The 24,760-nt window shown below is 37.2% G+C and overlaps 1 protein-coding gene across 1 annotated transcript in view; it reads left to right on the forward strand.

Moving 5' to 3' along the window:
- The window catches only part of ATG5 (autophagy related 5), an 81,597-nt gene that overhangs the window by 13,297 nt on the left and 43,540 nt on the right, over positions 1-24,760 (forward strand). Inside the window, exons 4-6 of the mRNA XM_082481407.1 lie at positions 2,214-2,292; positions 8,184-8,346; positions 23,140-23,234. Coding sequence (XP_082337533.1) covers positions 2,214-2,292; positions 8,184-8,346; positions 23,140-23,234 — 337 coding nt within the window. The remainder of the gene's footprint in view (positions 1-2,213; positions 2,293-8,183; positions 8,347-23,139; positions 23,235-24,760) is intronic.

The raw sequence follows: 24,760 nt of genomic DNA on the forward strand, positions 1-24,760 counted from the left end.
GCAGCAGTACCGCTGGAAGCAAGATGTTTAATGAGAGAATACTGGCTCATAGCCCAAGGTGGATACATGCTTAAGAATGGAGTGAAGGAATGTTGAGCTTTTTTTATTCCGTGTACAGATTGACAAGTCCTATTCTCAACTTCTGCCTTTGTGCCTCCCTTAATTCTCTATCCTGGTTAAGAAGCCAGGTTTTATTATGAAGGAAATATAAAGAATAGCTTTAGTACTGTTATATGGAGTGCTATTGTTTCCAGACTCTTAAAAAACACTTGTAACTATATCTCAGAAAGAAGTAAGTGAAACACAGCATTATGTGCAAGCATTACTTAAGACTTCTGTTGGCTCCAGATTAAATGCCAGTGTGTGAGAACTGAAATTTGAAGCAGTATGTGTCTTGTATCTCAGGATTGCTTCACTCCTGTTGTGAGCTTCACTCTTAATGGAAGGCTGTGCTTCTGAATAGAAAATTGTTTCTTTCATGGTCCACTGTCTTCATTAATCTCACGTGTTTTGCTATGGAACAAAATGGATTTAGGGTTGACCTCTTTCAAAATAAAAACCATATATCAACTGTGCAAAGCACAGGTATTTTACTGAAGAAAGCTTGAGTACATGAACTTTATTTTGTAATCTACAGTGGGTAGAAAATATAGAGGTAGGCCAAGAACTGATGCTTTTCTTTTTTGGTTTTTTTTTTGGTAGCTATCTATTTTGTTACATAAATTGAAAGTAACTGAAAGTCATTGTTCATGTTCACCTAATTATCAAAGGTAATCTAATTTTTGTTACTTAGCTTACCTGTAAAACCACTTCTTCATGGACCTCTTGCTGAATGAACCCCTGATGAAGTACTCAAGACATGATTGGCAGTTAGTAATAAAAAGTCTTAGTGGTAAAAACTTGAGAATTAGCAGTGAATCGGGATAAATCGGAATATGCAGTATCTGTATTCTTTATTCCCTCTGTCAGGAAAACAATTTCTTAGTATTTCCCCCCATTCTTCCTTTTAAGAAGTTACAAATGCAATAGCTAAGTTCAAGAATTGTAGTACTGCTTTGTTTTTTTTATTTCGCCGTTGTGAAGTGACTTTGTCTTCACTTTGGGGTTAGCTCACCCGTAGATGGTGCTAAAGCACTGTTGTGTGGGAGTTTAGCAGGTCAGGAGATTGGCTTGGCACAGGTGCTTTTAGAGCAATAGCAACGCTCTTGGTGGTTGCTCTCTGGACTTTCAATACTTATGTACATGCTTGGCTCTGCATCCTGTGATCAGTCCCATTTAATTACATGAAGCTACTGAGTTTACAGTTAAGTGTGTGCTTATCTCTTTGTACGGTGAAAAGCTAGTAAGGCTCTCTTAGTTAACGTTTTTGAAAGGTAAGAGAATGGAGCTTGGTATGCTGAATGCAAAAGAATATTTTTATCAAAAATATTGCCAGTGTCTGCTTGTGAGAAAATTGCAGGAAGATCTTTTTAGAATGTCTGTGAAAGTTTTGTGTGTATGATATACATTCCTTACGTTGCTGAAGGCTGTATCTTCTAATGAATTTGAAGGAGACAAAGCTATAAGACAAAAGTGAATATTTGGAGGAAGCAGCTTCTTTAACTCCTTTAATCCAGAATACCACTGAAATACAAAACTCCAATTAATCTCTTTCTCCCCTTCTATTCTTCTTAATTTGATAGTAAAGATACAGGGTTCATCTTGATCTATCCGTTTTTAGCCCTTTTACAGATATGTCAGTTTTTTCTCTTTACTAGTTATTCTCCACAATAATGTGAGGCAGGTGGGAGAGGGAAGAGATATTAAGGGTCAATGTGGTATAAACCCATGGTGTTTAAATGTCTGAAAGTATGTATACCTTCCTGTCAGACCAGCTATTCCTACCATTATCAAGCTTTTTAACTAAAAATACTGTATTGAAGGATTCCATAGAACAGCTGTAGGCCACTTGCGCTGTTGCAAAACTAGTAGTGTTTTGTGAGCACAGTGTGGAGACCACTGGTTTAAATACTGAACATGTAAATTCCAGACTTGGTTCTGCCAGAAACTGTCAGTCATTTATACCTGTGTGTATAACTCTCCTGAATAAGCAATAATGAATATTAATTGTGGGAGTCAAACAGGTTTTTTTATGTAAATGCAGATATGTTAACTGTTATATGTAAAATTAAATACATAGCTGTTATGTTGATTTAGTATCTCTTAATTTTTAGGCATTACCCAATTGGTTTGCTGTTTGATCTCCATGCATCAAATACAGCACTTCCTTGGAGCATCACAGTGCATTTCAAGGTAAAATTGAAATACACCTTTAGTTAAGAACAAGCGAGAGTGCGATTACATTACATTTGGAAGCTGGGGAAAGGTTTCATAATTATTTTATAAATGAGTGGTATGACTTGAAGGGACGAATGTTCATTTTTCAGAAGTCATTTAAAGTTTTCTGTAAATCTACAGCTGTGTTCCATGAGATTGTATGTGCTTTCAAATGACCTTCCTTTGAAAATGATTCTATTATAACCTGAAAATTCAAAATTGTTCTTCAAGATAAAGTTATAAGACTACGTTTTGAGATTGAGAAGTCTCTAGGCACATGAGCATGGATATGAGGTATTGTAGAAATCGTTGAAGTCAGGGTGTGCCATTGTACTTCATGTGGGTCCCCTTTAGAGAACTGAGTGAAAATGAGTTTGTTCTTGTGACAGTTTAGTCAGTGGAGAGACATTATTTTGATTACACATTGTAAAACTATTAGGTATGACTTCATAGCACTACTGATCTTTGCTCAGAAGAGTACTTGGTGCAGGTTTAGCTTTGGTGCAGGATTATTTCATACTCTGAAATGCATTCAGACAGTAATCCCAGGTATGTTTTGAAGTCAAAATCGCAACTAGAAATCATGGTATTTAATTTTGAAACTTTAATTTCTCCATTGTAAAAGAAACAATGTGATAGGAAAACTGATCCAAAGGAAAAAATCAAGTTTGACTTTAGTTTGTGAGATTTGAGACGAAATGAAAAGTATACTGGGAAGCAGTTGTGTTGAACGTTTTCATTCAAACAGTTCTTCTCTTGAAGGTGTTTTAGAAAAGGTCTTGCTAACAGTAGTCATCTTAATTCTTTTTGGAAGTGTGCACTGAGATCACACATTCTTATGATATGTATTTCCCCATGTTGAAACTTTTAAAATGACTGACTGAATGAATCTGAAGATGGGGATGTTTTTGAAACCACTGAAGTGTAATTGCTACACTTCTGTCTGATATGTCAGAGAGAGCTGGGATGAAGAAACTTCCGGAGTGTTTTGAAGAAATGGTAGGGCGTCTAGTTTCATAAATCATGATTTAATTGTTACACATTCTCGGAGTTCTGGGAGATTAACAGTGGTAGTGTGTGGATGTTGCCATCCAAAGGAGAGCCGTCTTGAGAAATAAATTGCAGCACCACAGTGCTTTTCGATTTCATGTGGTAATGTAAACTGACTTTAATGTCCTTATATTGCTGCTTGCCAAAAAATCAGCTAATTTAGGTTTGTCTCAAAGGCGTACATTAAAAATCAGCAGAAATAATTTACTGCTAAGGCAGTATTATTTTGAAAGCTGATGTAATTTAGTTTTTAAAAATATAACACCTTGGATTAAGCACCTGCTTAATCTCCCTTCCTGTTTTTGATGTAATCTGAAATGTTATTTAAATAACCCCCTCTTGATCCTTTAAGTCAAAACATAACTGAAATATATCAAAGCATGTCAAAATATTGAAGACATTTTCATGTGTTACAGTTTCTTACAGCTAAGTAGTTTAGGTGTGGGATTCCTGCCTGTATTATTCTTTTCATTTGTGTGTAGTTTTTCTTCAAAGAGACATAATTTTTATTTGTCTTAATTGAACAGTATTAGATTTTTCTGGGATTTTACTTTGCTGTCATGGCTTTCTCATTTCTTTTACCAAAGCATGCAGTCAACAATAAATATCTCAAACATCTGTAAAGAGTGTGTTTTAACTTCTCCTCCCCCCCCGGCCCCTGCTGTCAGTTTTCTTTGTTTAAAGTTAAAAACATCAAAAAGAGTTTTATTTCTGTTCAGCAGAAGTTTGAAAGTTGACAAAAACTTGTAATTGTTCTCCTGTGTTTCAAATAAATATACTTATTGTTTGCATTGAAGAAACAGTTTATTCATTTGTACTTCTGGTATGCAATAAAATAACATGCTTTTATATCTGTAGTACAGTTGAAATATGGTTGCCTCAAATAGTCATAGAAAGATGAGCTTGAGAATCATGAGAAGCCATAGTCTGGGAAGTTGCCTTTGTTACCCAGGTGTGGCTTTATGGGGAGGAGGGAAACTCTATACCTTCCTGTTAAACTCATCTTGTGCTACTCTGCGGTGTGCTTAGCACAATTCATGTTTTCAGCATGCTAACCAACTCTGCAGATTTTGGGCAGTAGATAGGAGGTGGTGAACTGCTCTGGAAATAGTAGCAGTATTTATGGGAGGAGAGGATATTGGGTGCGCCAGGGGAAAGGGTAATGTTCTCCCTCTGCTGAAGCTTTTAACTGCTGGTGACTGCCTCTCCACCACGACCCGATGTAGAGGAGGAGAGACTGCGTCTGTTTTTGTGTAACAGCTGTCGTCTTGGTTTTCTTAGCTAAAAATTGGGTCACGTGGAGCGAAAAGGAAGTGCTTTTCCATGTAGTATATGGATGAATTGCGAAACTGCTGTGACACCTTGTGGAAGGCAGGAATATAAATGAGGGGGAGGTTAAATTAATCTTTTTTGAAAAAAAGATCACTGATAGTAACTAAACACAAATATATGGATGCTCTCCCTGCCACTGGATATGTTCTTTTGTTTTTTTTTAATGCCCTACTATTGGTATAATTTTCTGTAAATGTAGCCTAATGCAACAAGACTGTCACAGTATAAACAGATGTTTTGTGAACTAGAACTGATGGATAAATATGGGCAGAATGGAGTTATGAAACCAGACTATTGAAATTACCTGCAATGTTTTTGGAACAGTTTTATATCAGAGGTCATTTAGTGCTCTTGTCTGTACAGATGATACCTACTTCTTTATGACCAAGTTTATGCTGCAAGTGTCTATTGGTATGTGAAACAAAACCAGTACTACTTGAACTTTCTATGAAAATCAGAGTCAACCTTAACAACTTTTCTTTCAAAGATGCAGAACGTGGAGGGAGTAGGACATTGCCAATAAGAGTAATTGAATTAAAGCTGCTTATAGGATCTGTTAAAACTGTGCAAATCTCATAGTTGTATAGCCAGGGTTGGCTGCCAGCTTGTTTACAATTGTCTCTTTCTTCAGGGAACAGAAAAAAGTTACTTACACTTGATCACTATTTCCTCAAGTAGAAAGAAGGCAAGTAGAACTTAAAAAAAAGTAAATACAAGCATACATGTTCTGTATTTAAGTATTAAACTTACTATTCTTTGCCCTAGCTTACAAGTCAGTGGGGATGCCATATTTTCTCTTGGTAGTCCATGTAGGTGAAACTGTTTCAAATGCTTCTTGTAGATATGTAGCAGTGGTGTTTTCTAAGTTATCACTTTCATGTTTAGGTTTTTCAGCTTCTACTCACAGTACTACATAGAAATGTGTCAGTGTTTTTTTTCTACTGAAGAAAAGAGTAGACAGCACTGAGATTGTAGGAGTGTTTTCTGTTCTTCCACAGTGTTACCCCTTAGAAGCTGGGAAAATTAATCATGCCACACCTTTGTGCTACTGTGGTTAGATTCTTTCCACTAGCTTAGCTAGCTTTGACCAATTTTAAATATCTCCTTGCTGTTCTGCAGACCACACTGTGTATGTTCTCTGGAACACATCCCCGGGGAGTGACGTTCCCTGTAGTTTGAAATTCACTGGAAGAAAGTCAGCAGGGAGATGCCTACCTGTAGAAACACAGGAATGTCCAAAAAAAGATCCTGCAGTTCAGTATTTAGACATTTGTGTAACAAAACAGTTGTTATAAGGAAGCTGTTGTTTTCATAAACTTGGCTAAAACTTCAGCTTTTAACTGTGCAAGTCAGTTTCTAGGTTCCTATATTACTTGGCATTAGGTACATCCCACTATTCATCTTTTTTTTGAGGGCTGCAAGTGTCTCACTTGGAATTTTTGCATGTAAAGAACTCTTTTGATCTTGAAGTATGCTGTTTCTGACTATTCTTTTCTGGTTTGGTTACCAGACTTTACTTTTTTTTTTTTATTTGAGCAAGTAAGTTAAACTTCTAAAAGTATTTTACAGGCCTATGCAGATGTCAGCTGGCAAGTAACAATCCCAGTAACATTTTCTATTCATCTGGGGCCCAATTATGCTGAGACACTCAGCTTTGTACATGAGAAAAGGAGCGAGGCCTGCCCTGGAAGGAGAACTTTCGTTTCTGTTCTGTCCTCTTTAATGTCTTTATACTTGGCCATCCTCAGATGAGAAACAAGCTTTATCTTGGTCCTTAGGTTTCTAGTCAGCTCCACATACATCAGTCCTAAGTAACAATAGCACTCCCTTTGCAAGTTCAACACCAAACCATGTATACTTCAGGAGAAAAGATATTAGCAGCCTTCTCTTCCCTTTATACTTTTGTTTTTGGAAGATACTCATCCTTTTTGATACACAGCTTCCAGAGTCTGGGTTCACTGTCATAAAAAGGAATCACTATATGAAATTCCATCATTTAATTTTCAGCTCTTTTCAGTAACTTAATGAGGAGGGAACTGTCATTCTTGTCCCCAGAATTTCCTTTAGGTAAGGCTATCCCCAGCTCCCTTTCATATTGCCAACTGTTTAGTGATTCTTGGATGTTTTGAGTTCCTGTAGTTTGAAACAGTCTTCGCTATTTTTCCTGGGTTTATGTGGAGGAGGGAACATATGAGTTTTTCCAGCATTATATTGCTCCTACTGTGACATGTTAACTATGTTGTAAAAGCCTTTGAAAAATATCCCCTTATATGTACTTGTATTTCCAAAATGGTTTTGACAGTTCCTCACAAAAGCTTTTTTAAATAGCCCATTTGTAATGAGTTAAGAGGAAAGGTCCTCTTGTTTAATAAGAGGAGAATTAAAGTATAAAAATATGTGGCAAGTCCTTCTTATGAAGGAGAGTACTAATGACGCCACTCTGGTTTGGCTGTGGGGGTTTGCACTGTTCAGCATGGTCATAAGCAACTGTGAAAAGATTAATAAGGAGGGGATAAAACATGTTGGGTTTTTAAACCTTTGAAAACTGAAGACAATGAATTTGTGATAATGAATGCTTGTGTTATTGTAAAATGACAAGTGATACTAAGTGTTGATAAAAGAAAAATTAGAGGAAGAACAACCCTAACTGTATACCTATACAATGTTGAACTTCCGATTAGTTAATTTCCAAAGAAATCTTTTTGGTACTTGAACAAGATTTGCTACTATAATTCCTTAATAAATGAATTGGGAAAGGTAGCTGTCATTTACTGAGAGGAAGAAGGTTGCCTGAGGAGTGGTCACTGTGCATCTGCAATGCTAAATGCAGTGTGCCAACTCTAACCAAATAAAAGGGTTTTATTTGGAGTGGAATCAAGTCACGTGAGCTAGTAGCAGGCACATGTATTAGGTAAAGTTGGAGTTTACAAGGATTTCCAGTATCTTTGAGAAAAATGTTTGTAAGTGGCATATATGCTATAGTTCATATATGCTATAGTGGATGATGATACTTAGAGGAAACATTTTTCAAAGGCCTGCATAGAAATGGATGTTAAACTGCCCCTGAGAGGCAATGGGAGTTGGGTGCTTGTCACTTACTTCTCCCCCTTTTCTCCTGTTCATTGCCAGAGAATTGAACATGTGCTTGAAAACATGTTAAAACTCTTCATTTCCTGAATTTTGGATGCAAGGGCTTAAATACATACACTGATATATTTAAATGTATTTATCAAGTTGAGGTTGGGTGATTTAGAGTAATTTCTGGTTTTACAGAAAATTATTCAACTTTTATTCTTCCTTAAATTTTTTTTACTGCAAAACCTTTCTTGTCAGCAGTGAGAGAATAGTTGTTACCTTCTTCCATAAGTAGAAGATTCCAGTGTGCTGCTTTTGTATAAATATAAACCTGATAAAATTATAACTTATTCTTCATCTTCTAAGGTGTGTCGTGCATTTATTTCTCTTCATCTGTTTTCTCTTTGTAGAATTTTCCAGAAAAGGATCTTCTACACTGCCATTCTAAGGATGTGATTGAAGCTCATTTTATGGCTTGCATAAAAGAAGCAGATGCTTTAAAGCACAAAAGTCAAGTCATCAATGAGATGCAAAAAAAGGATCATAAGCAACTGTGGATGGGATTACAGAATGGTAAATATAGTGCATCAAGTATTAATTATATTTAGGTCTAGCATGATAATAAATAACTTCAAATTTTACTCATGGTAAAGGATATAAAATGTCATTGTTCTGCAGGATTTCAATCGATTATAATGGAAAAGATAGATTGTTTTATTTATATTAAAGTAGCCATTTATGTGATAATCCAAATGTGGCTTGAGTTATTCAAGGTACTAAATTGGATCATGACTCTGTTTTAACAAACCAAAACTGGCAACAAACAAAATAAATACATAAATTTTGTCTCATGTACTTTCATGCAACTGATATTCTTTATCTGAGAGACACCTGGGGTGTAAGTGTTGTTCAGTATTAATGATCTTGGACTGTAAAGGAAAAAAGGTTGCCTCCTCTAGTTAATGCTTAAGGATTGTCATTGGTAGAAGATACAGGTAAACTTTCCAAAAAGTTGCCCAGTAGATGAAAAATTTTACTTTTCCCTCTGCCCAATCTAGTGTGTTTTTTGTTTTTTGTTTTTTTTTTTTATTGCTGATACTGGCATGGCTTTCACAAAGATTTCTGCATAAATAAGTATTGACTTGAAAAAGTTAGGAAAATAATTCAGAACAGGATGTTCTAAAATAATTAGTGTTTTTACTTTGCACAGATGTCATGAATCTATATTGCAGAGCAAAATATAACTTCTGATTTTAGTATCTCCTCTTTCTTATCATGGTTCTTAGAGGCCTGCAAGCTGAAAAGCTTTTATTTCAGAAACTGCTATGTGGAATGGGTGGTAGCACCACTTTCAGTGCATCTTCCTCATCTCCTGAAGCTGTCATTTATATTATTACTGGTAAACTTATGTTATGGAAGTTGTAAGCATGAAGATGTTTTTTCTATGTTGAGATACAAAATACTAAATATTTATACTAAATACTTAGAATTAACATCTTCCCTTATGTTTATAAGGAAAATAAAATGAAACGGGAGAAGCTTTGAATGCGAGAAGACTTGAGGCATGTGTTTGCTTTAGACAGTAGGGTTCCAAGTTAGTTTGGGTTTAACGTGTGTATCTGTAAGTGTGCGGGTTTTCTATTTTTCTTTTTTGTTGCTTAGTGGTACTGCCTTTCATATTAAAGGTACTCCTGTAATAATTTTGAAGATTGACTGCTTATTAGAAAATCTGGGTTTTATTTTTTAATTGGGGAAGAGTTGGAAATTGAGAGATTATCTTAATTTGCCGTTTAAGTGGTAAGATCTTGATGGATGCCATACATACCTGCAAAATTTATCAAGTAAGAAATCATGCTTCATCTGGTTCAAAGTACTTCTTGAGAGGTTCTGTTTTGTATAGATACTCGTCAGCAAACTGACTGACAATATATTCACTTTTGTGAATTAGCAGTAAATAGTGTGTTCTGGGCCACTGGTAGCCAGAATAGTATAGAAATAGATGTTTCCCTAAAGCTTACGTTGTTACAAGTCAATTTAAGCTGCAATTTTAATAATTCTGTGAACAAAAAGTATTCTGCTGTAATAGTATATGTCTTGTGAGCAGTTTAGTTTGAGAGAAGAAAAATGCATCTCAGCATAATTTTGTTTTCTATTTCAAGAATTATGAGCTTGCTTTCAGAAAGAAATCCTGTCGCTTAGTCCTGGTGCTCAAGTGCTCTCAGCGGTGCACTTTATGGGCTCTTTTAGTTTTAATTTTAAAAAGCATTAACAAAAAGACCTCTAACATGAATTATGAGTATAATGAGGTATAATAATGGCAGAAGAGTTGACTACACAATGAAATGGTATGAATTAAGGTTCTTTTCTTAACCAGAAATTGTAGAACCTCAATATGTGAGGTAAGAGAACGGATATGCAGTGTGTTTTTTTCCATGCTCATCTTACACTCTGTCTTTTTAGTTGATTATTTGTCTAAGAGTATCTTCAGTTATAGGGAAACTAGAATTTTACTGTTTTGCTTTATAATGTTAAGAACAGAGGTTGCCTAGCAAGGTTGATTTCAAGAAGGTTTCACTGTACTTAATGAGAAATTGCACCTGTGGAATCTGACATCTAAATGAGAAGTTTAAACAATCTTTTGAATACTTTCAAATGCTAATTTTAATTTCTCGGCTCTTCATAAAAGAGAAACAAGAAAAGCTTGTGAAACCAAGAAAACTCTTTTTAAGCATGTTGTATCTTTCAGTATGTTTTTATAGGCTTTCGTTTGAGATGTAATAATTTTAAACCTCTTTGAAACAGAATGAATGACCACAAAAAAGAAAAGAAAGTAGCATTTGTGATAACTGCCTTGTAAGTAATGATACATCTGCAGCCTTTTTTTTTTTCTGTGAAACTTCAAACAATTTTCTTCAGTTCTTAAATATAGGAAGTGTTGTTTGTTTAACAAGTGATAGCAACACTTACAGGATATTTATTTTCCAAAAACTTTTCTGTTTTTGGAGAAAAGATCCAATTTTGCTTGTTTGGAGAAATGTAACTATCAATTACAAGTGTAATTCAGTATAAACATTTCTGCTGAGAAGGAAGTAGGTAGCATGAGAAACTTTTCAGTTTTAGGGGAAGAGCTGTAATAGTGAATTTGTGGCAAAATCCTGTGCTGGTAACAGCTGGTAGGTATTCATAACAAGCTCTACATCCCTCCTCCCACCATTTCTGGTTTTGTCTTAATCTGGTACCAAATCACGAAGGTAAACATACTTTTCTGTCTATTGCTTGTGGTTTTGCTTGTTCTTCAGACTTTAGTCAGCCACTGCAGACCAGTGACGAGTAGCATTCCTCAGGGGTTGGTACTGGGGCCTGTACTGTTCAACATCTTTGTCGATGACATGGACAGTGGGGTTGAGTGCACCCTCAGCAAATTTGCCGATTATAACAAGCTGCTTGGCGAGGTAGACACGCTGGAGGGGAGGGATGCCATCCAGAGGGAGCTGGACAGGCTGCAGAGGTGGGCCCAAGCCAATCTCATGCAGTTCAACAAGGCCAAGTGCAAGGTCCTACATCTGGGTCGGGGCAATCCCAAGCACAGGCTCGGCAGGGAATGGCTGGAGAGCAGCCCTGAGGAGAAGGACCTGGGGGTGCTGATTGATGATAAGCTCAACATGAGCCAGCAATGTACGATCGCAGCCCAGAAGGCCAACCGTATCCTGGGCTGCATCAAAAGAAGTGTGGCCAGCAGGTCAAAGGAGGTGATTCTGCCCCTCTACTTCGCTCTCGTGAGACCCCACCTAAAGTACTGCATCCAGCTCTGGAGTCCCCAACATAAGAAGGACATGGACCTGCTGGAGCATGTCCAGAGGAGAGCCATGAGGATGATCCGAGGGCTGGAGCACCTCTCCTATGAAGAGAGGCTGAAAGAGTCGGGGCTGTTCAGCCTGGAGAAGAGAAGGCTCCAGGGAGATCTTATTGCGGCCTTCCAATAGCTAAAGGGGGCCTACAGGAGAGCTGGGGAAGGACTTTTTACAAGGGCATGTAGCGATAGGACGAGGGGGAATGGCTTTAAACTGGAAGAGGGCAGGTTCAGATTAAACATTAGGAAGGAATTTTTCACTTTGAGGGTGGTAAGGCACTGGAACAGGTTGCCCAGAGAGGTTGTTGAGGCCCCATCCCTGGAGGTGTTCAAGGCCAGGCTGAACATGGCCTTGGTCAACCTGGTCTACTGGGAGGTGTCCCTGCTTATGGCAGGGGGGTTGGAACTTGATGATCTTCATGGTCCTTTCTGACCTAAACCATTCTATGATTCTATGAATTTTTGTCCATAAGCCAGATATTTCTTAGCTAGAACACTTCCTTGGGATGGGTACATCTGTGTTGCCCTAATTTCGACCAGCGTTATGGATGTCTGATTGAGGCAGGGAAGTGATAAAGGCAGGCTATATAGCTAATACTGACCTCTGTTCCTTTGTAAGAACTGTTAAAATTCTTTGGTCAGAATTAGTGGAAAATGTTACTACTGTTCTTAGTTTAATAGTGTTATGGCCATTTTTATCATGGATAAAGAGGATTTTCAAGTGGGTGGGTTTTTTTTCTTCTTGCCTTTTGTGTGGAAAAATAAAGGCTTTCAGCTTTGAAACCTTAAGACTCTGTGGACCTACTGATGAATCAGGATCAAACAAATGAAATCTCAACAGGTTTTAGGGGGAGAGTAATATTTTTTGTATGGTTCAAAGAATTAATATCTATAACTTCAGTATATAATGGTCCTGATAGAGGGGTTTTAGATTCAACGCAGCTGCTTTTCATCAGTTGTGGAGAGACATAAGCAACCATACCCTGAAATTTTCACAGGCATCCTTTATAACTGGTGAAGACTAGACTTGGTTTTTCTGATACATGAGCAGGGGAAATAAACAGTGAGAAGTCATGGCCATTTTTAAGGCTTCTTTATATATTATAAAATATAATGAAGTCATTATTTTACTGAAAATACTATGGAAAAAGAATGTAATGCTCATTCATACTGTAGGGCTTACCAAAAGTTAAGTGGCCATATTGAAGTGTTCTTATCAAAAGAGAAAAATCCTGCAAACATTCAGGATATGCAGTATTTTATCTTTTAATGCATGTGATTGCTTTCTTGTTTTACTGACAGAATCAGGCCTGCGTTTTCTTGCATTTCTTTCTAAATCATATCTAAACCAGTCCTGGGTTTTTGAGGGGCAGAAGTTGTGGTTTTTCTGGGTTATCACATTCCCTTTTAGAAATTTTTGAACTGCCAAGAAGAAAGGGTCGCACTTTATCAGGATCTCTTGTGCTGTGTACACATGGCCCACTCAGGTTTGATATGTACGTTTCTCCTCTTCATAGAGAGTTGGTGGGAGCAATGCTGTCCTTTACCTCCGTCTGAGATGATGAGCGTGCTTTGGTAGCTGAACAAATCAACTAGTCATTCGAAACTTAAATTAGGCAGTATGTACTTAGAAAATCTTCAGGAATTTAACAGGAGAATGGATGTATGAACAAGCCATTAGTTTTTTTAAATGATAAAGCTTTTTTTTTTTCTTTTTCCCTGTATTGCTACCAAAATGATGGTATCTTTCCATGTTTTCCCTGTAGAGATTTGGTTAACTGTGGAGAAAGACTAAACAATTCCTTTGAGCTTTGGAAATGGGTATATTAGTTAAAAGAGGATTAAAAAAAAAAAGGCGGCTGGTGGTTAAAAAATTCTGGAAATGCATCCAGTTTTCCTATAAATAGTGTCAATACCTGCTTATTCTGGAGTTAAGATATCATGGCATACACCAAACATGGGGGTTGGTGATACAATGGAACCCGAGGGATGCAGTGTAGACAGATTCAAATAGGTCTGCACAAAGTCAGCCCAGCACTGTTTTGGTGCTGAGCCGGGGCTGGGTTCAGACAGGCTGGACCTGCAGAATGAATCAGATGCATCGGAGCAGGCCTTCCCAGGAGTTTCTTTTGGTGCTGGTGGTGGTGGATTTTGTTTAGGGTTTGATTGGTTGTGGGGTTTTTCTTTCTGGTAATGGATTGTGACCTAGACTTCAGGGTTAGTTCTGCAGTGTTTACTGGCTTGTTACCCTTTCCACACAAAGCACTAAACTAATGCTCCACCTGTATGGGTGCAGTATCACGATTCTAAACTCATCCCTTCAAAACTGCCTTTTGCCCTGTTACTCTTCAGTGCTGGCCTGGTGCCTACTTGCATAGCTGCCCTTTGTCACAGTGGGGAATCGACGGCACCCTGAATTCCCCCCTTGGATTTCCCCTCAACGAGGGGCTGCAGCGGAGCTGCTGTGTTTGTGAGGCCAGTGAGAATCGGTGGGTCTCCAAGGAGGGCGTGAACTGTGCGAAGGCAGAAAAAGGAAAGCAAAAGGTAACCAGCACTCACAATGCTACTTTATACTGATGCCTCCACCGTGAAAGGAGGTTGTTTAGCGATAGGTAGGCAGACATAGGGATGCTTTCTAGTGTTTTCACCATCTTCTGTTAGACATCCATGTGTCTAATGAAAACATTTGAACTCTGAGGGAGTAAGCTTGGAGGTCTCTGCATCTTTGGCACAGGTAATCTACCAACCATATAACCTGTTCATATATATTGGAGAGTACGTATTTACCTGTTGCAGTTTCAAGGTCTTTGTGTTTTGTCCTCATTTTGACACTCTTCCTCCTGGAATGTTACCATTTCTTCAGAAATATAGCCACCTTCCAGACTTCCTACTGAAGCAGGTGTGCCTTTCACCTTCAACATGAATTGCAAATAAGCTGCTTCTCTACATTCACTGCTCCTGTTTTCTGTAGGGTTTTTTCAGCTATTTGGTAGACTTGGATTCAGATTGAGAGAATCTTTGACTGTATTTCTCTAAATCTATTTTACTTAGGTGTAAGTGGTGTAGAACCTCTGTTTTTCACTGCCTTCTGCTTTCCTTCCTCCCCTCCCCCTCAAAATATGTCATTTCCTGAAAGATGTGTAAGGTCTAACTAAATTTCAAAGTAAACTACCTCTAAAAAATGGACTTAATTTTTAAAACTAAATTTCTTCAGTTTTTGAGGGTGTTTTTCTTTGCAATTTGCAATTTTTCTAAATTTCTTCCTGCTAGAAAACGCCCGATTTTGACAGATGCATTAATATTAAAGTTCCTTAACTTTTAAGAAAAGATATATTTTAGAAAAAGCATGGTACAGGGAAAGCGAAGTAGTTTAGCAAGTTATATGGAGATGTGCTGCTCTATTTTCATGTATAAACACAGCATAATCGGAGCAAAGAAGGTATTAAAATAACCAGGCTATCTAGACTTAGAGCAGAGAACTAGAGGGTGGGTAAAACTGTAAGGAGTCCTTTTCCCTTTGACTTACTCAGGGAAGCCTGTAACAGGCCCTGCTGCTCTATTCCAACACGACCTGTGGGTTATGTGTTTCAAAAATGGATTACACGTTTTTGTTTAAGTCATCAGAGCTTTCTTTTTAGCTTAAGTGTTAATACCTGCTGAGATCACCTACTTTCAGGCTACACAGAAAGCTTAAATTTGGTAAGGTATATGCATTTTCATATTTGAATAAAGGAAAGAAAGTAGTCCATCTTGATGATTTTCTTTCCCTGAACCTTTTCCAGATAAATTGATGACCTAGAAATGAAGGGAGGTGGTGTTAAGGAAATGGTGTACTTAAAGTGAAACTTCTGTTTCATGAGTACGTTTAAGTGAAAAGAATGTTGGTAAGGTATGGCTCCCTTGTGTATGTTAAAAGAAAACAATGGGGAAAGGCCTTTTTGGATCTGATAGGTAATCTGGAGAGCTTTGTCATACAGTTTTCAAAATGTCCTGTTAACCTGCAAAACCTAAACAATATGCTTTTATTTCTTTATCTTCAGAACACTACTTTGCTATAAAAGCTAATGGATAAATTGCAGCATAAAAGTAAATGTGTTAAATACACTGATCTCAAACCTAACTGTACAGTATTAGGGGAGATATGCTCCTTTTTTTCTTAGATTGCATCCCTAGCTCAATTTGTAGTGTGTCTTATGAATTAATATTTTTTTAAAACTAGAATTTACAGCTAACTGCATAACGAAGTTTCTCCTAATTGTTCTCTGGTTATAAACACCGCTGTTGGAAATTTGTTGTAGTGCTTATAGGCAAGCAGAGTTGAATTGATTTAATGAATTTACACGATAATAGTACTAAAAATGGAGTGACAGACCTAGGTAGCCAACCTTGAAGCCTGTACCACTGTAGCTGACTATTATTAGTACTTGAGCTAGTTAGCATGATGTTTACTTTTGCGGTGATTCCATGTCTTATTTAGCATGGACAGGCCAAGTAGCAAAGCCTATTTGTTTTTTACTTTAAAATTTTACAATCTCTACTCCTTTCCTGTGGTATTATATAGTAATGTGCCAGCTGCATGCAGATTTGGAGGGTATGTGAGATTAACAGGCACATCATGCACTGGAGATATTTCAGGTACTGTTGTGTACAAGGTAAAGCTATAACTACTTCATGTTGAATGTTGTTACTTTGCTGTCTATGACATGAAGAATATTTTCACATATTTCTGTAGTTAGCTTCTGTCACTTACATTAAGTCAAAGCAGTTCTGATGTCCTGTCTTTCCATATCTGAGAGTTACTTTTGCCTGAAGATAGTCTGAAAAGACTAGTAAACTTGAGTGCCCTCTTCAGCTGTGGATTTGTATTATATACCATGATCTGTCAAAATACCCAAGTAACCTAAGTGTTTAATAGCAAGAATATTTTAACTGTGGATCGTGGCAATGTGTAAAATAGAAAAGAAAAAAAAATCTTATATTTTAACGATGCCATACTAGTATTTCAAACTGTGTTCTCAAAAGGCTGGCACTGAACTGTAGTAGTCAGCAAGAGTCAAATGTGTATTGGAGTCTTCTTGAAGTCCTTCACAATTGTAATTATCTGTGTTTTTATTATACAAGAATAAGAACAATGGGTTTAGATGGCCTAAAGTCATTTAGAGACAGGTCTTTAAATAGCTGAAAAATGAGAGTAACCAGCTGTAAATATTGTTTCTGAATAGCATGGTACAGTTAGTTTTCAAGTGTTTAAAAGTTTCATCTTTTCATCAACAAAGCTGCTTCATGCTTGAGGCGTACCACACAAAATTTAACCTTTTATAAAATTGGTTAAAATTGCTCATCAGTCAGCAGAACAATGTATGCATGTAGAGTCTTAGTCTTCTTGGAAACAATGTGAAAGTAGAATTGATACTAAATTGTGTGAAGGCTCCTTTCTGGCTTTAGCATTTAAACGCAGTGCTTGTTAGAGCACGAGTCAGTAGAAAACATACAAAGTGTATTTTTTAACATTAAAGTAAGTATCTGTGACTTGCAGCTGTAGCTGTCTGTACAGTTTATTTGTGTATACTGTATATATTTCATGCCACCCATGAAACCCTCAGTGAGTTGGTTTATGACTAAAAGAAAAAGTTGGAGGGAGCGTTTGACACGCTGGAAGGCAGCTCTGCTGTTCAGAGGGACCATGACAAGCTGGAGGCTACCAGGAGCCTCCTGAAGCTTGCAGATGCAAGTGCAAAGTCTTGTACCAGGGGCAGGAAAAATCCCATACATTGGGGCAGGCTAGGGACTGACTGGGAAGCAGCTTCGTGGAAGTGGGTAATTGTGAACAACAAGCTGAACATAAGTCTGTTGTGTGGTGTTGCACAAACGAAGATTAACCACGGAGCTGCTTTAGCCCTTGTGCCCCCCAGAATCTAGCCAGATGGTGAGTAATTATTCCCCTTGGCTCAGCACTTGTAAAGCTGTGTGGGGAATGCTGTGTCCTCTTTGGGACCCCAGGACAAAAGAAATGTTGGCAAACAGATGACAGTTCGGCAGAGTGCTGCTAGGATGATTAAGGGCTGGAGCATATGCTGTATTAGAAGAGAGTGGGGGAACTGCCTTGTTTAGCCTGAAGATGAGGAGGCTGAAGATGGATCTAATGGCTGCTTTCCACTACCTAAAAGGAAGGCTCGTAGAGCAGATGGAGTCAGACTCCTCTCAGATATGCCCCCATTGGTGGTGGAGTTGGGCAATTACAAAAGAAAATGGTTATGGGTTGCAGCAGGAGGAAGCGTGATAGGATATTAGGGTGAGGGGACTGAAAGTGGTTGAGTGGAAACCCGTGGAGACAGTCAACAGTTGACTGGGCAAGGCCTTGAGCAAATTCATTTGACTTTGGGTAGACAGTTCTTTTTTTGGGAGGCAGGAGCTTTTATTCCAAAGCTTGACCTCCAAAGGCACTTCTAATCTGATGGTTCTGATACATCAGTTGGAATCTTTGGTCTCTTAGTTAAAGCTATGGTTGGTTCTGCCTAAGTACTTCTAGCTGTGCATCTTTTCTATGGTTCATATGGTTATTAGACAGTGGTGAACCACTGAGAATAGGCAAAATTTTTGTGTTTTTTTTTAAACTCAAGGATTTGACATGGTTTTTATGCAAGCTGCAAGCTGATATTGCTTGCATAGAGCTACAGATACAATTGAATTCCAACCACTTTTTTAAAATTTATACAACTAGATGGCTTTAAGAAGAAACCATGAATAGTCCAGACAGAATTGTGCATATCTATGGTACCCTGAGAGCTACACCTGTCTGTTCATTTTTCTGACTTTCTAGAAAGATATTGGAAGAATAAAGCCCTGAATTACCTTTTCCTTTTTGAATTTAAACAATCTCTCCCTCATTTTTTGCATTAATTCTTTCTGTTACTTAAACCCTCTCCACAGCCTTCTTGAAATAGAATATATCCACTTTTGGAGTCAGTTGCATCAGTGTCAGATACAGAAACAAAATAATTCCTTATTATTAAGATATTTCTGTTGATAAATTTAAAGAATAGGGTGGGGTTTTTTGCCCACTATTCTACAGCGGGAACTCCATTTTAACTGACCATATGCTGTGACCACTGTCTTATTGCAAGTTACTTGTAGATATAATTTCTTATTCTGTGATAATTGCCCATATTCTTTGTGTATGTTGATTTATAGCTATGTCGCATTGAATTGCAAACACTTTACCCTCTCAACGATCCATCCTGGTTACCATTTTTGTAGAGTCAGGTGGGTGGAAGAGACACACCTAAGATCGAGATCCATGTGAAATTTCAAGTTGTTTGAAGCATGACAGCACTTAAGTTTCAGAGAATGACTGTAAGATGCTAGGTAGCACAAAAGAAACTATCTTTTCTGGTTGTCTGAAGAACATTTCCCCCAGGTCTCAGCCTGAGAAAGAGGCCCAGCCTTCAGAGTTTCAGCCTGGACTAACCCTTAGCACTGCTTAATAGTAAAAGGTGCATCAGTTACTGTGTATTAACAACAAACTATGACTGGAGTTGCCAACAACTTTTGAATATAACAGTTATACATTTAGATTAGTTTCAGTGATTGCTAAAGGATTTCCAGTCTTGCTTAATGGAGGAAACAACAATTCTCAAAGTGTTTCCCTGTTTTTTTTTTAACTGTTTTAAAGGTTGCTTTAAAGACATGAACAATTTCAGTGATAGATTTCTGAACCCTAAATGCATCATGTGGCACACTGTATTTGTAAATTTATGTTCAAGGTTTAATTTATTGCTTAATGAATTTGTGTACTGAGATTACTGTTATGGATGACATTAAGTCCTTGTGGTTTTGCCAACTCAAACTATTTCTATATGTGTAAACAGATATTTTCAAAGCCCTCCTTAGATTCTGTGCATCTCTAGTACTGAAGGCTAATGTCTGTGTGGTGTTTGGGCATTCAGTGACTGCATTTCTAATAAATTAATACTTATAAATATAAGTAACTTGGCTGATGGATTTTTTCTTTCAACTGGATCTCTATTATTTGGTTATAAACTTTCTGATCTTTGACATAAAATACAGAGAGAAAACTTTTTATGTTTCACTTTAGGCAGAGCTGTATAGCAACCATCCTCTTGTTTTAAGAAATTTGATTAGTAGAGGCATCTGAAACTTTTATACTGTCACAAATATCACTTCTGTTCAGATTTTATTGCCATTATTTTAAATATTGTTATCCGGATACGAACATCTGCCTTCTGCAAGTACTGTTTTTTGCTAATACAGAAACTCTTAACACATTGGTCAAGCACTTTCTTAAAAATGGATTGTGGAAAACAAAAGTAATCAGATTTAACTATTATGGGAGTTTAGATATCATGTAGACTGCATAAGCTTTTCATGAGGGACGGAGATGAGTGTTTAAAGTGGTTTTGCTGATAGAGAACTCTTCCTTGTTTACTGGCTTGATGAAAACTCAGTTTTTTTTGATTGTCAAACTTCTGGCCAGCACCTTCTGTCTTTAAGTCCTGTCTAGCCAAAGCGCTAATTAGTTCTTATAGCTCATTATAGCATTAATAGCTTATTTCCTTAATTCTGTTTTGCATAAATAGGAGGTACTGGCACACAAAAATGGGAGAAGAATGAATCCTTTCACTTACATTTTCAAGGGGATTGGTGGAGTGGAGGGGGAGCGTTGTCTGGTGTTGGGTTTTTTCTTTGTTTTAAGCTTTGACTCTTAAGCGTTCTGCGAAAGCAGGTATTTTTGGATTTTTGCATTTTGGAGCTTTTGGATTCTGGCATTCAGCCAATCAATGCTCCTAATGCTAATAAAAGCTCTTGCCAAGTCATGTATATCACTATGCAAACTGGCTAGCCTTTTCCTGCTGCTTGCTTTAAAAATTTGTGTTAATTTTCTTACACTGAACTCAGTTTCTTGTAGTAAAAATATTGTATCCATGGAAAGACGTTTGGAGGGCAGTAGTATAAGGTTATGAGGATTCATTAGCTTAGATGTCTTCAGACAGTGCTGTACACACAGTGGAGGTGTGTCTTAAGATGTCTGACTCCATTATGTTTAGCTAATTTACTAGGAAGTTTTTCATTCCCTGGGATATCAGGTGGATTGACAGAACATACTTGATTACAAAATGCAACAAGTTCATCATTCAGCTGTTGCAGACTTATTGCTATTGTATTTAGAAACTATAGAAACTATTAGAAATTTTAAAATCTTGATAAAACAATAGATTGTCTTGCGCATTGTCTGAGTGTTCAGAGAATAACCTGATAAGTATAAATTTGTAAATTTGCCTGCTTTAAATAAGATTACCTGCATGATTTCTGGGTGGTGAGGAAGCTGGAATGAAGAACAGAAGTTAACTGTACATTACCACTGTTTAACTTTTCTTGTCCTTCAAAGATCCACTTGTTTGCCATATATGCCACAAGGGACAATATACTTAGGCTCTGGATATAAGTCTGTTATTTGTTCAGAATTTCTTGTTCTTCTGATCCATAAGATGTATTGCTCATCTCTGTTGAATTTTGAGAATAGTTAAGCTGTTCACCCAACTTTCCTAGCTACTGTAATATTAGCATTAAACAAGTAAATTAATTTAATGTTTGTTTTATTTTTGTCAGGTAGTATGTCTCCAAATATGTAGATTCCCGATTTAAGAGTCTGCTGCAGCTTACTAGCTTAAGCGGGTCTCGGTTGTTTCATTTTGTGTATCACATTAATTAATAGTTTTATCAGCTGAGTTTATAGTCAGGTGGTAATTAAAGTATAAATCGATCAATGCCTCCTGTAGGATGCCTGTCCAAACAGTCTGTAGTGAAAGCTGTAAGCCATTCTCAACGCTGTCTCCAAGGGTGAGGGAAGTATGCGAAACCTTCACCTTCCCGCTGACAGAGTTCCTGAGGGGAATGCAGTCGTTCTTTGTGTCAGAATTTGTAAGAGTAAACCTCTGAGTCCGTAGGCTGGGATTCCCAAATGCAGGCTTGCTTGGCTACAGTCAGGTCTGGAGTCATCTCTGTCATTGTCACCTGCAGACCTTCCCAGCTAGTGAGCGGTGGGGTGGCACCCTGTGTCCAGGCAGCTCCTGGTCTCGGGTAGGTGCCTGCGTGGTGGTGCTGGCTGCAGCTCGCGTAGGTGCTTATCAAGAGGTGCTGGCTGCTAATCAGGAAGCAAGGGTGTGGAAGTGCTTTCTGAGATGAGCATCAGGAAAGACTCCTGCAGGATACCTGGCTGGAGTGCGTTTACGGTTTCTTGGAAATTACTGCCTTCCGTCACGTTCAGTCAGGAAAAGAACGTGTTGTAAACCCAGCAATATGTATTAACTATGTCCATTAGCGCACTGACAGGCGTCTCCGCTGTACCTTGGAGTGAAGCAAATCTCAGATGCCTTTAATTTTCTGTAATCGCTTTAATTGTTATCAGCAGTTTTGGAAGCCTGAAGAACCTTTGTTGTGCAAATAGATTTCTGAATTTTACTTTGCTTTGTGGGGGGCTGAATTCTGCAATGGTTATACTGCCAGGCTTCTTTAGACTCGGCTGAACATTGTGCCAAGGAGAGAAAATGGGAGACTGTGTTCCTTCTGAAGAAACATCTGCTGTGTTTGATGTCTTGGAGAGTTAGGGCCTGTAAGGAAATATAACCCTTGCTCTTGCTCTTCCTCTTCTAAAGCTGCCTTCTCCAGTAAGGCTAACGGCAGCTTTGTTCATCTTAGCTCTTCATGTTCCTTTCTGTCACTTTTGGTATTGGTTGTTTTCTTGATTTGAATAATTGATTTGCATATATAAAAACCTTTACTGCTCTAGACTTACTCTGTCCTTAATACATTTTAAGCACAATAAACTACTGAGTTCTTGTAATGTCTGAACAGGATGGTGTGCTGACTCAGGCTACTTTACTAAACCTGGTTACTTGGATAATGTTAAAAAAAAAAAAAAGTGTTTCAAACATAAAATTTTATTTTCAAGGTGTGTCATAAAACTGGCAGTATATTTTCTGGTTATATCGTATATCGTTGCAGATTATTTTAAACCCCTTTATGTAAACCCCTCAAGCAGTTTTTCTACTGTTTTAGTTTCTCTGCTTTACACCTATTGTTCATCTATAGTTAAGAATAAATAGATGTTTTTAACAAACTGTGGGACACTGTGGACCAGTTGCAGCAGAGAGTGGAGAAACAGGCACTGTTAATTGAGGTAATGAAATCCATAATTTGTGTCCCAGTATTTCCCTAACAGTGTGGGAGATGTAATATGAATTCAAGTTGCTTTCTCTTTCAGTTTGATAAGTTGCCACCTCACTTTTTTCATAGGAGGGTGCAGATGACTTACCTTTGGCTTCAAGCTAAATAGGGAAGAGAAATGTGGGGAAAGTAAATTCATACAGTAAATTCATACAGGTCAAACCTCTGTAAGAAAATTTTGCATATTGTTCCAATTGTGTCTTGTTTATCTCTTTTAGCTGAAAAAGAGTATATGTTATTGATATTAACAAAATCTAATTTTACCTTTACAGATAAATTTGAGCAGTTTTGGGCAATAAATCGAAAACTCATGGAGTATCCTCCAGAAGATAGTGGATTTCGATACATCCCATTTAGAATTTATCAGGTAGGAAACAATGAAATAAAACCATTTTTACCAGACTCTTCCCCTGAGAGTCATATATCATAATCTGTTTTTAGAATTATGCGTTCCCTTTTCTAACATTACAGTAAACTCTCTATGTTCATCTTTCCTGGACCCTTGAGTTATATGAATTAGCAAAGACAAAATAAACTGTATTTATTCTAATAGATAATTACCATTCATTGTGTGGTAAATGTGTAATACTTGAGAATGTGCTAAGGCTGGTATAGATGATGTTTGTTTTTTAAAAAAAGGCTAATTCTGTCACTAAAAATAACTGCTAACTATGAAGACTGCTTTGGATGCAAAATGCCCTCTGAAAAGTCTAAGTCAAATATTTCAGGAGCAATGCTTTTCCTTCAACCACTATGTAGGCTTCTTGTTGGCATTGTAAGGTGAAAGTAATGGCCTAGGTCTTGCATCTAGTTCTTATCTTTGTCTTCTAATTGTATATTTCATAATCCAAACCTAGATTTGAATATTTTTTCTGATTTAATACACCAGTGCTCTGTTTTTCTCAGCAGTTTATTTGGAGACATGTTCCTTGGAATCCTTAAAATTTTTCCATGTTCCCTTAGTTTTTATAGCATTAAGGCTACTATGAAGTTTGGAATTAAGTATGGTTAAAAACTTATACAGAATTCACATAGCCTCTCCATAAATTAAAACAGTTCTGCTCTGCTTTGTTATTGAAGTACTTTCATCTATTTACATTTAAGTTTTGTACCTGTAGCTATCAAAAAAAGTCCTTTATTCATAGCACTGAATAGTCTGATACTACTTTATAACAGGTTATAATGACTATACAAACCTATATGATCTTGCACTGGGACTGAAGTAACTTTTAATGTTAGATAGAAGACATTTACTGTCATAGTGAAACCTTAGGTTGAGAACGGAAGTCAGTTATTTTGTCAGAGATCATAGCAGATGGCAAGGTTTGTGTAAGTATCAAAAACTTTGTATCAGGAAAAGTAGTTCACTCACAGCATTTTGTTTGATTGGTAAAAGCTGAAGCTGTTTGCTTATTCACTGATAGTTTGTTGTTGGGTTTTTTTAAGTCTTTTCATAGAAATGACGTATATGGGCTTGTGAAATGAAGGTTTTGGTGTATGGATAACGTACAGACCTTTAATCCATGAGGGAAATTTTCTATATCGCATGATTTCATGCTAGTAAAGCTTTTTTTTTTTTAAAAAAAAAAAAAAAAAAGAAAAATCTAATTCAATAATAAAGTCTATCCTGTTAACCAGTAGTACTTATCTTGATTCTCATTATCTTTTCAATTGGAAACCCTTACTTCCTGTAGTTAAACCTAAAATATCTAACTCAGAGTAGAAGACCAAACACAAATGCAGATGATGCTGAGACAGCCTTTAAGAAGGTTGGTGTATATTATTTTCAGTAATGCTGCTCTTAATATTTCTAAATATTTTCAGTTATGTTCCTCTTTTTTAAGAAGTGGATGCAGGTGTTTCTAGCTTTTTTTGTTTAGTTTGTTGGTTAGT

Source organism: Vanellus vanellus (assembly GCF_965231255.1).
Source record: "Vanellus vanellus genome assembly, chromosome: 3".
Taxonomy (NCBI): domain Eukaryota; kingdom Metazoa; phylum Chordata; class Aves; order Charadriiformes; family Charadriidae; genus Vanellus; species Vanellus vanellus.